We start from the raw sequence: 14,022 nt of genomic DNA, 5'->3' as shown, positions 1-14,022 counted from the left end.
GGAAACTATTCCCCTTCCTTTTAATCTCTTATATCAGAATCAAGAAGTATTATTGGGTTTATTTAGTCAGATCTTGTTGCATAGTAATATTTTTATGTAGCATTTACTCAGATAAGTCTAACTAATTCAGATATTCTAGGCTATAGTTTTTAAAATCTTTGTGAAAATACTTGGACTGTTTAAAAGCCTAGGGTAGAAATACTGTATTGCTGAGGATTTCTGCTTTTCTTTCCCTTCAAAGTCATCCGTCCTTGGTTCAGGATTTGGAGAGCTTGCACCTTCAAAAATGGCAAACATCACCAGCTCCCAGGTCTTGGACCAGCTGAAAGCTCCAAGTTTGGGCCAGTTTACCACTACCCCAAGTTCACAGCAGAACAGTACGGGTCCCCCCACAACCACTGCTTCTTGGGACCTCAAGCCCTCAGCATCCCAGTCCTCAGTCCTCAGTCATTTTGGTAAGTGTACCTTCTGTGTGCTGTTGCCCCTGGTGAGGACGTGCTGAACCCTAGCAGACGTGTTGACTGGGGACACTAATGTGGACTCTGTTCACAGATGCTGCTCTTTAGTGGAACTTCTGTGGAGCTTCTGAATTAAATCAGTCAGCTTTGTATTGTATAAATACCTGCATTTACTTGTTATTATTAGTACCTACCTTGAAGAGATGTGCAAAAGCATGGTAAAGGCATGCAGATACAAGGAGACAACACTTTGAGTAAATGCCTGGACAGAAGTTTCTGAGCTCTAGTAGAATAGGGTGGTGACACAAGGTGGACTGATGGACAGCATTTTAAATCACACCCTCTGGGTTGCTTTCTCATTCTAACATTTGCATGCATCCACCATGATTTGGTCCAGCCCCACTGTCTGTGGTTTGTAATTTAAAGCCACCATGTCTAAGTTGGGTGTTTTCTAAACTATACTCCCATTGACATTGTGACATTAAAACCACCATTCGCCACCAGTACACACATGCCACCCTATATTATCCATAATCCATATCAGGGCATTACTTTAACCAGAGGGTTGGCTGTCTGGACTGGTTTATGTTGAGGGCATGTGGAGACAGGGAGGCTCTTTTCTCTGCTGAACGAAATGGCTTACTGTTTTGGAATTATCTGAGACTACTCCCAGGTTTGAAGTGATGTCTCCCAAGGAGAGTCATTAGAGACTCAGTGCCCAGGGTTTTTACTGGGGGGCTGTTTATGTAGGTACCCTCTGCCTAGTACGTAGCAACATTCCTTATTCTTAGAAGGAAGGCAGGTGTTCAGCATAAACCACATTGTACAGACAGTCTGGGCATAGAGAGTCACTCTTATCAGTTGGAGTGTTGGCACCATTTGCCTAGAACAAAATTCCATGTTCCCAGACACCAGCCTGGAGCCAGTCTTGCAAGCCAGCGTTTCTTATGGAAGCTGTAGGCCTTCTGTGTTAACTTCTTTTTGTACACTTACTAATGAGTGATAGGAGTTTTTCGATTTGAGCATGCTATTCTCATATTCCTTGTAAAGCCTGTTTTTTTTGGTACATGCCTCTCATCAAGTCCGAAAATAGATTCATCTAAGATGGAAATATATTGAGTCATGAGCTGGCAAAGCTTCGATTAGGTTTGCTGCCTGTTTTTGTAAAGGCAGTTTTATTGGACCCACAGCCATGGCCATTCATTGACGTTCTGTCTGTGACTGCTTTCAGTCTACAGGGCAGAGCTGGGTAGTTGCTAACAGGTGGCCTTCAAAGCCTAAAATATTTGCTATCTGGCCCTTTGCAGGAAAAGATTGCCATCCTCTCTCTTATATGACAGAGGTAGCGTTTCACAACGGTGGTGAAAGTGCGGTTTATTCCTATTGGATATCTGACTGGAAAATGAAGTTGGATTCCTAACTCCCACTCTACAGCAAAATGCCAAAAGGGTCAACTATTTAAACGTAAATAGTGAATTTAGAACAATAATAGAGAAAAACATAGGAAGATTTTGATATACGCTGTGTGAGGTGGACCTTTCTACGTATGACAGGAAGCACCATAACCAAATCAAAAGGCGGACAAACTATGAAAAAATATTTGAAAACCATATTACAGGCAAAGCGCCAAGTTCCTTCATATAGAAAGAGTAGCTAAAAATTCCGGAGACCGACAATGAAGTAAAAAAAACAACGATCAGAGAGGTTGGATGGTGTTCATGGGTAAAGGGCACCTCAGTGTGTGAAACGAGGCTTCTCCTGTCTTGTATCATTTTTATTTGCATCCTTTATGCCGCTTACCACCCATCAAACTAGGAAGGATAAAAGTTTAGTATTAGAGTATTGTTAAAAAGTGTTTGTTTTATCTATGCATAGGAAATTTGAAGTGTTTGTCAAAATTTAAAGCATAGTTACTCTTTGAACCAGCAACTCTGTCCTAGCAACTAATCCTGCAGGTGTACTTGCGCTTGAACAAAGTGTCTCCATAAAAATACACTTAATGCAGCGTTGTTTTACATAGCAAGGAACTGGAAGACCTGTAAGTCCGTTAGCGTAGTACTGGTTTTAGAAAAACGATACCTCTGTAGACTGGGTTACTGTGTAGCCATAAAAATGAAGTAGCCCTTCATACATTAATGTGGAACAGTCTCTGAAACTGAATGGTTTGTGGGGAAGCAAGATAGATATACACACACACCCACACACACACACACGTGCACAGGCCATGTATGTGTCTGTATATTGAAACAGTATCTCTGAAGATATTCCAGAAACTTGGGTACAGTGCCTGCCTCTGTGGAGTGGATCTGGGGATAGGTGTGGAAGGATGATTTGTATTTTTCATGTACATTTTCATAACTTTTGGGTTTTGTAATGTCATTTATGTTAGTGAAAAAACAATAAAGTAATTTTCAAAAGTTTAGTACAAAATCCATAAAGCATACAAAAATATAATTCTGTTAGCTAAAGGCCAGATGCATGCTGTCCTTCCCTGCTCCCCACCCCACGTGCTTTAGCACAAACTGTATCTCCTCTCTGCACAGGAGGTTAGGTGCAAACCTACTCGGGCATCCTTTTCCGTTTCTCATATACCACTTATTACGCATCACACACACACGTACCTCTTATGGGACTCGGCTGCAAGATGGTTGGGAGGAACTGGTGGTGACTGTAAGCCTTCGCGCTCAGTGATGGTGGAAGAGAGAGCTCTAAGCCCGTGCTCCTAAATAATTGATTGTTGCTTGCTTTCTTCCCCTTCTCCCCTGTTGCATATTTCATAGACTTCAAATCTCAGCCTGAACCATCCCCAGTTCTTAGCCAGCTGAGCCAGCGACAGCAGCACCAGACTCAGGCAGTCGCTGTTCCTCCTCCTGGGTTGGAGTCCTTTCCTTCCCAGGTGAAACTCCGAGAGTCCGCCCCCAGAGACAGTACCTCCACTGTGAACAAACTTTTGCAGCTTCCTAGCATGACTGTTGAAAACCTTGCTGTGTCTGCCCACCAACCACAGCCTAAGCACATCAAACTCCCTAAGCGGCGGATTCCTCCAGCTTCTAAGGTGGGTTTTCTGTTGCAAAGTCACAGTCTCAAAGGTGGATGTATTTTAACATTTGGCTTAAGTGTTGGCTTAGTAAGTCTCATAAGTTGTGATGTGCTGTTTTTCGAGCACATAGTTTACTGCTGTGTGAGGAATCGGCCGTTTCTGAGTGATTGGGTTAACGGGAGAGGGAGTGGGTGTGTGCTGAGGGGCAGACTTAACTGAGTGACTGGATCTGGCTCAGAGAGTCTGCTGGTCTTGTGTATTTAGCTGGGCCCTTAGTAGATAGAGGATGAGTGCTTCTGTGACCAGATAATGCTTTCCTCAAAGGCCCACTCTCCTCCTTCACTCATCCACGTCCCCCACCCCTGGGCTTCCCACTGCTCCAAGAAGCAGTTGGTGGCACTGACCAGACTTCTGTTAACTTTTGAGTTTTCTTGGCTCTTTTCCTTTCTCTCTTTTAAAAATCCTATTGCTTTTTCCTTGCTTTTGACCTCTTGCTCTCTGTTCCTCAGGCCTGCCACGAGTTCCCTGGAAACCTGTCCCCGTTGGGCTCTGCGATAGACCTTTGGGATTTGGAATCCCTGCCCTCTGTTGCTGACGTGATTGCTTTGCTTTTCAGATCCCAGCTTCTGCAGTGGAAATGCCTGGGTCAGCAGATGTCACAGGATTAAATGTTCAGTTTGGTGCCCTGGAATTTGGATCAGAACCATCTCTCTCTGAATTTGGATCAGCTGCAAGCAGTGACAATAGTAACCAGATTCCCATCAGCTTGTATTCGAAGTCTTTAAGGTATACAACTTCCCACTTCTCTGGTTTTGACTGAATTAGAGCCCAAGAAACCACCTGATGGGACAATACACCCTGTGGTAGTGGGTCTGTGCAGCCATCACTGTATCTGGGTGCAGAACTTTCTTTCAGCACCCTGAAAAGAAACGCTGTGCCTGTTAGCAGTCACTCCCCATTTCCCCTCCCTCATCCCCTGGCACTGATCTCTGTCTCTGGATTTACCTCTTCTGGATGTTCATTAACTGGAATCGTGCAACCTGTGGCCTTTTGTCTCTGGCTCCTTTCACTCAGCATTGTGTTTTCGAGGTTCATCCACCTTGTAGCCTGTGTCCATTGTGTTTCCGAACAGTGGTTTGTTGTGCAGATAGAATCGTGTTCTTCATCCATTCATTTTGATAGACATTTAGGTTGTCTCCCCTTTTTGGCTGTTGTGCATCTACTGCTATGAACATTCAGTTACAAAGTTTTGTATGCTTCCACTTCTTTTGGATATACACCTAGGAACTGCTGGGTTGTAGGGTGACTCTTCTGTTTAAGCATATGAGGAACCATCAGACCTTGTCCACAGTGGCGGCAGCATTTTGATTCCTACCAGTAATCTGTGAGGGATGCAATTTCTGCACATCTTTGCCAACACTTATTTTTCTTCAGTGGGATATTTTATAGAGAATCCCCGATTTTACATTTTATTTTATTAATTTTTCTGCTTTCCAGAGCCAAAGCCTGATCTTTGCTTGGGTTCCCTTTCTAAAGATGGTCTCAGACATCTGGAGTCCTTAAAGATTCTTAAGGATTCTTAAAGATGTCCCCCTGCCTGTCAATCAAATTAGGTGTATCTGATTTTGTTGGTGGGGGCGATGGTTTTGAATCATATTTGCATCATTAATACATTTAAAGAATGCAGTAGTATAAATTTGTAATTACAGACATGTGTGTTTAGTTTAGACTATGACAAAGTGATGAAATAGTTTTACTTCTTGAAGCCATGTAGAGTGCCCCAGTGTTACGTCTGACACCTGTTCTTCTCTGTAGTGATTCTCTGAATACCTCTTCACCGATGACCAGTGCAGTACAGAACTCCACCTACACAACTTCAGTCACCACCTCCTCCAGTCTGACCAGCTCAACGCTGAGCTCCGCCAGCCCAGTGACAGCATCTTCCTCCTATGACCAGAGTTCTGTGCATAACAGGACCACATACCAAAGGCCTGGGAGCCCCACGGAGGCAGCCCCAGGAACTATCACGGTGAGCGGTCTTTCAGATTCCTTCTTGTAGAAAATCCTCTTTGGAGCTCAATGTGATGTGTAGTTCGGGAAATTAAGCTTTGTGGATGAGATTTTTCTTGTAGAAATTGGCTAACCTTTGGAGTAGAATCCTTGTAGTTTGCTCAATTTGCTAATAGTGGGCATCTCATTTGAAGCCTGGGTTTCAAGTCCCCACAGCCGGAGTTTGTGGTTGGAGGCCGAAGCTTCGTATAAGGGTGCGCCTGAGATTGTTCAGAGTGGTGTGGATGGGGTAGGAGGGACTGGAGTCTTATCTGTTAGATTTTAGTTTCTTGTAAGGCAAAAATGTTCGAGCATTACTAGTGAGAGCTACTTTGAAGTGTGTATGAGAACATGAAAATAATAAAAACAGTTGAATTGGCTTAGCAGAAATTTGGGTACATTTTTTTTTATTAAATTTCTTTCTGAGATTCTCAGGAGATATTTGTACATCTCAGCTGAAAAGTTTTTTTCTCTCTTCCTTTTATTTTCCATCTTTTATGTAAGATGTTTTCCTCAAGTGTTTGGTGATTCCAGGCCACCTACTTGACACTAGAAGGTTAACTGAGGGCTCTGGCTTATGGGGGTAGCTTGTTGAATGTGGGCTTTGATGTGAGACCGCTCAGGCAGGCTGTTTCTTTGGGGTGGGGAACTCCTCTGTCAGCCTCTTTGGGCCTTTTCTTTTCTTTTTTTTTTTTGAGGAAGATTAGCCCTGAGCTAACTACTGCCAATCCTCCTCTTTTTGCTGAGGAAGGCTGGCCCTGAGCTAACATCCATACCCATCTTCCTCTACTTTATACGTGGGATGCCTGCCACAGCATGGCTTTTGCCCAGTGGTGCCATGTCTGCACCCGGGATCTGAACCGGCGAACCCTGGGCCGCTGAGAAGAGGAACGTGTGAACTGAACCGCTGTGCCACCGGGCTGGTGCCCCTCTTTGGGCCTTTTCTGTTGAGCGTTTTTAGGTTCTCCCTGGACTGTTCTTCCAGTCTTCCCTGCAGGGCCTCTGCTTGTGTGTCAGTGTCTTAATGGCCTAGTGGGAAGAGAAGGCTGTGTTGGAATATTCGTTTTGTCTACACTGACTTGATCATCTGTTTTTACAGTAACCCCTGACCGTGTGTTACCCTTTTAGTGATGTGTAGAGCCTGTGGGAGAAGGTGGGAAGGGGTCTCCACCCTGCCGTGTAGAGTGTGGGGCGGGGGTACCTGGTTCTGTGCAGCCTTTAAGCAAGTCCTGCTACGTTTAGCCCTGCCTCCACTCCACTTGCACGGTTATCTTGTCTAGATAAGTACTGAGTTGCTTGGCACGGCGCTTTGCTGTAAGTTCCCTACTGCTGGCCTAGGGTTTGGCTTTACCAGGTTGGCTATGGCAGTTACCATTCTGTATATGCTTTCTAGTGTACAAAATTTTGTTGCTATCGTTTTTTTCACCTGTGTTTGTCTTTCTAGGTTTACATATTTTTAAAAAAGCCCCATAGTCTTGATCTGTCATCTTTAACAAGAAGTTTATTCTTGTGTTTTCCAATATGGTAACCGCTAGAAACATGTAGTAGTTTGCTTACATTAAATAGACAATTAGAAGTTCAGTTCCTCAGATGCACTAACCACATTTTAAATGCTCGATATTTACATATGGTTAGTGGCTGCAGTCTAGGACTGTGCACATAGAGAATATTTCCATTATTGCAGAAGGTTCTCTTGGGCAGTGTGGTCTGTCGTTTCTAGAACATCAATCAGACTGTACCGTCAGCCCTGAATCTCTGTCATCTCTGCACCTTCGCATCCCAGCTCTGACTCTGCCTCTGGTCCTGCCCATCCACATCTCTGCTCGGCTCCTTCCTTGCTCAGCTGGTCAAATGAAAACTCCGGCAGATTTCTCGTCTTGCTGACCATTTCATACTTCTCTTTAGTTTTCTACTTTTGTTCCCACTGTCTTCTGTGTAGAATTTCTGCCATCCCAAAGGACGTGGCTTCTGTGTTGTCAGTAGGTTCATTGTTTGTGTTTTAAAAGTGATTTTCAAGGTCGAATGAAATATTCCTAAGATCTGTTCTCGTTTTCTATTCTTGCGTCTGGTGTCGTTTTGAGAAGACTTTGTATGTCAGGCTTTGTGCTGTTCAGGAGGCACATGCTCGATGCCGGGTGTGTATGCTGAGTGAGCCATGACCTGGTTTAGAGGGAGGCGGAAGAACAGGACCTGGATTGCTCCCACCCATCTGCGTCTATTGTTGGATAAATACTGAGTGAAATGAAATACTATGTGGAATCGTGTGATACTGTTCATACACTCTCTGAGCCTCGTAAGCTCCATTGCCAGTCACTCTATGCCGTGGCTCCCCCGCTCAGTCTGGACGCAAAAGGTTTCCTTGTGAGGGCACCTCCTGTGTGTAGGCTCCAGTGAAGTGCCTTGGGGTTGTCTCAAACAACTTGTTTTCAGATTCTGCTCTTTTTGGGACTACCACGCTGTCCTAACACACTCTTTGCCCACATACTTGAGAAAAATCACATTTAAAGTAACATCTCTTTTTCTCTGAGAACCATTTTGCTAATAATATAAAACATGATAATTCCTTGTATGAAAGTTATCTTGGTTATAATTTGGAAACATTTTCTTTCTTACATGATTGGTACTCAGGAGACAGAATGTGCGTGAGACAGAAAGGCTTGTGGTGATTCTGATACAGTGAGAGTTCTAAGCCCGTTGTACTGCTTAATACGTTTTAGGACTTTCATTGCTTCTTGTGATTCGGGTCTTATGCTGTATCCTTGTAACTTCTCTAAATACCCTATCTGGTTTTCAGAAATGTCAGCTACTTGGGATTTATTAAGAATTTTTATATTGCTTCTCCTTTTATTAAAAAACAAAATAAAACAGATCATTGTCCCTTGATTAATCTGTACTTCATATGTTTGTGGCTAAATCCCCATAGAAAGTCATCTGGGTTTTCATTTGATTTTGTGGATTGACTTACGTTCTTTTCTCTTCTTTGTAGAATGGACATGGTGGTGGTCGGAGTCAGCAGACTGTAGACAGTAAGTATGGAAGCTACCTCTTCTTGTCATCGCTGGTGGGAACCAACCAGAAAAAGAGCATAACTTACGATGTTCCGGGAAAACAATAGGCCAGGGGCTAATTCTGCAAAAATAGTCCTTTTACCTTTTTTCCAATAGCTACTTCTGATCCATCATTGGCATCATTTCTTTGGCAGGGTTTAGAAGTTCAGCTAGAGCTTCCACGTGACCAGGTTGTAGCTGGCAGGGTTAGTAGAAATGGCATAGCCGCAGCAAGGAGCAATGGTCTCATAGTGTTCTGCCCTAGTCACACTGCACCCCGAGTGTAGACTGCAGTATGGATTTGAAGGTACTTTGCTCAGAGGCGCAGGTTCCAAGATGGTTACAGGGCTCTCACTCCAATAATGTGAAGGACTTTTAGAGCAAAAATGAGTGTGCTAGTTCAGGAAAGACATGCTCATTTCCTTCAGGGTCTGACGGACGAATGTGAGGAAGAGGGATAAAATTTTGCTCACTGTAAACACTTGAAAGGAAGTGAGGGGACCCCGCCCCCCAACTCGTACAGCACAGTGGTCGCTGAGATGGTGCAGGTGAATCTTCAGTGGCAGTTCCCTTCCTTTGTTCTTGGCTGGCTCATCTGTGATTGTTGATGGTTTCCGTTCACCGTTCAGCAAAGTGAATGAGGATCCGCGATGAGGGTGTGGAGGCCAGAAAGACTCCTCTTTCCTTTAGGAGTTTCTCAGGGTGGACGTGGGGTTTAACCAGACCAGGAGTGGGCTCAGTTGGAGCTGAAATGACATGTGATTTTCTGGAGTTGGTTTTGGTTTCGCTGGGCTGCCAGAGCTTTTTGGAGATAGTTGGTAGCTCTGAGAACGTTGGCTGTTAGAAGAAGTTCTCATCCCACCAGCTTTGGTGGCAGGCTTCTTTTGTCTAGACGTGGGGTCCAGCATAAATAGAGGTATGCTAGGTTACTGGAGATTTAAAATGAGATATGGAATGTCTGGAAAACAGTGTGCATTTTAGATAGGTTTTTATCTCCCATACTCTCTTCTCCACCCATTTCTCTCTCTCTCTCTCTCTCTCTCTCTCTCTCTCTCTCTCTCTCTCTCTCTCTCACTCACACACACACACACACACACACACACACACACACACGTTCCTTGACAGGCTTTCTGTGCACCTGTTATCAATGTGATCCAAGACCCAGGGAGGTAGCTGGGGTCTGAGTTTTGGGTCAGGGGCGTCTGTGATGTCTTCATCTGGTTGCTGTAAGAACAGGTGCCATATTTGGAATAGACTGTCAGGAGTGTAACGACTGCTCTGAGAACCCACCAGGCTATGTGGTGACCCTGTAGCCGCCTATGTTTGTTTTCGAATTGCCCTTCCTTTTAGAGACGAGTGTGTTTTCCACTGGGCTCCCAGGGACTCCTGCAGGAAGTGTAGGTTGCTCCTCCTCCCTGACTGGAAAAGACGATGATGCTTTACTTCCAAGCACATATCTGAGTTGTATGTGTGGATATCACTAAAACTGAGTCTTTTCTGCCGCCAGGATTGATTGCATTCACGTTCTTTGGAAAAGCCTACTAAGCGCATTCATGTGCTCTGCGGTTTGTTCCGTTCGGCACACACAAAGGAATGCTGCCTGTGCATTTGAAGGCAGGTCTTGGCCAGCAGGTGTGCATCCGTGCAGAATTGGGGCATGTGTACGATCCACAGTGCACCTGGGCTCTCAGCCCCCGCCTGCCCTCAGTTGGCTGTGAGCTTCCACAAGGTCAGCCTGAGTTGATAGAAGCAGAGACCTAACCCGTGGGGGTCTTGGCCCACCAGCGTTTCCCTGTCCCTTGTTGTGCCTCTTGAGGAACATCTGCCTCGCTTTACAGTCCCACGTGTTGGTCTCTGGGCCTCTCACCTTTGCTGGATGCGGCTCAGGGTCAGGTTCCTCTGGTTGAGAGAAGTTCATCTGCATCACAGGACAGTTTATGATTATAAAGACGTCATTGCCTGCTCTGTTCCTGAGTCCTGTGTATCTGACGGTTGCGTGTCCTTTTGCTAGTCGTGACATGCTTGGGCATTTTCCCTGGGGAATGTAAATTTGTATATGTTTCAGCCGAGCCCAACATGTCACAAGACATTGAGCATATTTCAGATACTCCTGGTTGGTTCCGGAGCTAAACAGATCTGTTTCTTACAGCTACTTCATCCGTTCCAGCTCCAAAGACAACAGATTCTCCCTCCGCCCTCCCATCTGTGGGCTCCCTGCCCAGCACCACCTCCTGCACTACGCTTCTGCCCTCCGCCTCCCAGCACACTGCCACTTTGCCCTCCTTGTCCCAGCCTGGTGACTTGTCCAGCAGCCCCCTCTCTCAGCTTAGCAGGTATGGGGAAAATATGGGTCCAGAATGAGAGGCACACTGCAGCAAAGTCCTGGTTCCCTAATAGGGAGCTCTCCCCAGGAAGAAAACCCACTCGTTGCCCCAGCACGGCATCCTGGCCTTTGTATTAATGCTCTAGCACAGGCTTGGGCTGAGTGGAGTCTCAGAAACACCAGACATGAAAACCTTGCCTGCTTGTAATGCTTCTGCTGTCACACGGCACTGGGGCCCCTGGGAATGGGGTGGAGCCAAGGGGTCACTGCTCCTATCCTTTGACCCTCAGGAGGGGCCCCAAGCCTCGCCTTGCTCTCCTTCAGCTCTGGGCCCATGTCACTGGGCCATGGAGTGAGAATGGTGTTGGGTTTCTGAGCAGGTCTCTGACTTGCACTTGTCATGGCTTCAGAGATCCAGTTACCAGAACAGGGGCTGGGAGCATGGGTGCTGTTTGGTCCTCTGTCTGTGTCTTCTGAGTTGAGGTCACCTCTTTCTTCCTTTAGCCAGGAGCAAAAGCGTTTGATCTGAATTCTGGATTTGATAGGAATTCAGGCTCTGACTCTGGCATGTGGGTTGAATGTAGGAACTTTCTTCCCTCACACACAGACTTAACGGGGTCTCCAAGGCTGGCAGTGTTCTTAGTGCAATGCTGTTCTTAGTTTTACAGTCTAAAGAGCAGATGGTTATAGTTGACTGAAGCTGGCTTTGGAGGTTTCCAGGCCAGGATGTCCCAGATACTCATGGCAAGTGACCCTTTAGATCATTTCTAACCAGGAGAACACCTGAACTGGGCTCCAAGTTGATAAGGAACGATGGGTGTGAAGCAGGGGCTTCCCTGGAGGGGACGGGGCAGGCTTATATCTAGCCCACCGAGGCACGTGGGCCCCATGCCTGTGGAGTGGCAGGTGGGATGGACACGTGGTGCTCTGTTTTGTCTTCTAGTTCACTCTCCAGCCATCAGAGCAGCCTGTCCTCTGCGCACGCAGCACTCTCCTCCAGCACGTCACACACAGTAAGTGTCCTCTGGGCTCCCTCCTCCAGCAGCCTGCCCAGCCAGTAGTCACACGCAGGGGCTTTAGTTTGTGGATTTGACTATCTGAGATCATCTTGAATTGCGTGGCTGTCTCAACCTAGGTACGTGGTTTGAGCTGTTGATTTCCTAGGCACCATGGAGGACGTCTTGCTTCCTAAGTTCATGCCTCCATGGAGGAATTCCTTCTCCAGACCAGATGTGTGATGGGCAGGGCTGTCGGTTGGTGAATTTGTTCCCAAGAATTTGCTGAGCTCCCTGTTTGTTATAGGAGACCTTTCTACCTGGCAGGGTTGGTTTTGTTTTCTGGGCTTGTTGGTTGAGGTATTTGCAGGCTCTTTAGAGGAAAGTAGGCTGCCGGCTCCTTGCTAACTGCAGCTGGGGTTCCGCTCAAAGTCAAGTTTAATCGAGAGCGCTGTTCCTGGGTAGCCCTGTTACTTTGTGAAGGCCGTTGTGGAGAGAATGCCTGAAGTTCTGGAAAAGGGACAGCTCACATGAGGAATACCCGTCCTTTGCCACGTGACACGCACACGTCCCTCTCTGAGACTGACAGCCTGGCTCTTGGCCCAGTCAGTGTAGCTGCATTCCGGCCTGTTGGTGGCCGTGGGGACTTTCCTTGTTGTGGTCTTAGGTGTTCTGTGCATCTTTCTTGCGCCGTCTCTGGCTGTCTTCCCCAGCTCAGAGGCAGAGACTTGGGGAAGCTTGATATTGAGGAAGGAAGTCTGGCGTGTGGACACGAAGGATAGACGCACAGTGCGGTGCGGCTAGGAGCCGAAGGGGAACCCTGGATGGCGGTTACTGGAGTGTGGCTCCCCGAGCTGTGAGGTGGGGAGCATGGTTTCCGTGGTGGGGCCAGTCTGGATTGGGGTGGACAGAGGACTGAGCGGTCGTGAGATGGCGAGGAGGCAGGGTGTGGGGAGGAGACTTAACGAAAAGCCAGGAGAGACTTGAGCATAAAGATTGGTGGGAAGAGGGTGCTGGCGAGAACACAGTGTCCCTCTCCCGGGAGACAGGAGGCTTCTGGCAGGGCTGGGGGAGATGGGCCCTGCGGCAGGAGGGGCTTAGAGTACAGATGAACAGGGCAGTCAGGTAATTCGGGAAAGGTGTTTCCTCTGAAGAAGAGCTCAGGCCATTTTCCGCAGAATGAGCTGATGGAGCAGGGTCAGTTCTCTCCCTCCCTCAGGATCTGGCTAACCCTGTAGCTTTCAAACTGTAGTTTTCCACGTGAAATCTTACGCATAATTCTTTGTCATAAATACATGGCCACCGTCTTCATAGCCAAGCACAGTGTGGATGCCTCTGCCCTTGGAGGAAGTGCCTGCCCACCTGCGTGTGCCTCCTGTCTGCTGGTGGGAGCCGTAAGCTGTGCCTGTCGTGAGCACTGGGCAGCTGGCCTCCTGTCCCCAGGCACTGGTGTGCTGGGTCCCAGTGCTGTTGCTTGCAGGGCTTAGCTGCGCTCCGTGTCTTAGCAACAGACTTCAGATCAGACACCCGAACGGCCACAGCCAGAATTGCCTTGTCTGGGGATCCCACATTCATCGCTGTGACAGAATTGCCCCGTTGCTCAGACAGTCGTGGCTCAGTAACGAGAGGGTAAGAGAGAAGTACTGTGGAGGTCTGTCTCCGCCTGCTTCCTTCTGCCCCTCTCCCTCCCATTTTCTTCATCCCCTAGAATGCGTTGTAACCCATAAAATAGAAAATGCACTCTCACAGTCACTTTCCCTCTTCCTTTGGCCTTTGTTCTTTTGTTTTTTCCTTAAGATAAAGGGGAGTATTCCATACATAATGTCCTTCAACATCTCCACTTATGTTGAAACATAGAGTTCCTTGTTCTTTTTCCCTAGCTCTACTGCATACATTATTTAATCAGTCCTCCACTGGTGGAACTTGAGGGCCATTTTCAAGTCTGGATACTAAAACGTTGCCTTCGATAACCTTCTAGGTATGTCATTTCGTGCGTGTGGCTGTCTGGAGAGTAAATCCTGGAAGTGGAATCACTAGGTATTTGTTACTTTATATGAGTTGCCAGATTGCTCTGCACAGTGATTTTGACCTGTCCCCTGACCGCTGGCAG

At 46.7% G+C, this 14,022-nt stretch overlaps 1 protein-coding gene and 1 non-coding gene across 12 annotated transcripts in view; both read left to right on the top strand.

Moving 5' to 3' along the window:
- Nucleotides 1–14,022, top strand: part of UBAP2 (ubiquitin associated protein 2) — a 120,045-nt gene that overhangs the window by 97,935 nt on the left and 8,088 nt on the right. For 7 of the 11 annotated variants that reach the window (XM_008530986.2, XM_070590272.1, XM_070590276.1 and 4 more), the window contains 7 exons: nt 242–455; nt 3,239–3,513; nt 4,115–4,284; nt 5,314–5,527; nt 8,534–8,573; nt 10,744–10,927; nt 11,861–11,930. In XM_008530986.2, the coding sequence (XP_008529208.2) occupies nt 242–455; nt 3,239–3,513; nt 4,115–4,284; nt 5,314–5,527; nt 8,534–8,573; nt 10,744–10,927; nt 11,861–11,930 (1,167 nt within the window). Of the gene's footprint in view, nt 1–241; nt 456–3,238; nt 3,514–4,114; nt 4,285–5,313; nt 5,528–8,533; nt 8,574–10,106; nt 10,324–10,743; nt 10,928–11,860; nt 11,931–12,566; nt 12,774–13,226; nt 13,542–13,890; nt 13,950–14,022 lie in introns of those variants that run through there. The other 4 variants (XM_070590278.1, XM_070590277.1, XM_008530989.2 and 1 more) reach the window with 4 other exon arrangements.
- Nucleotides 10,014–10,095, top strand: LOC139078814 (small nucleolar RNA SNORD121A). Its single transcript, XR_011531925.1, has one exon. It is a non-coding gene; the product is annotated as a small nucleolar RNA SNORD121A (small nucleolar RNA).

The sequence above is a fragment of the Equus przewalskii genome, chromosome 22, assembly GCF_037783145.1.
Source record: "Equus przewalskii isolate Varuska chromosome 22, EquPr2, whole genome shotgun sequence".
Taxonomy (NCBI): Eukaryota; Metazoa; Chordata; class Mammalia; order Perissodactyla; family Equidae; genus Equus; species Equus przewalskii.
This window is presented reverse-complemented; position numbering and strand designations above follow the sequence as displayed.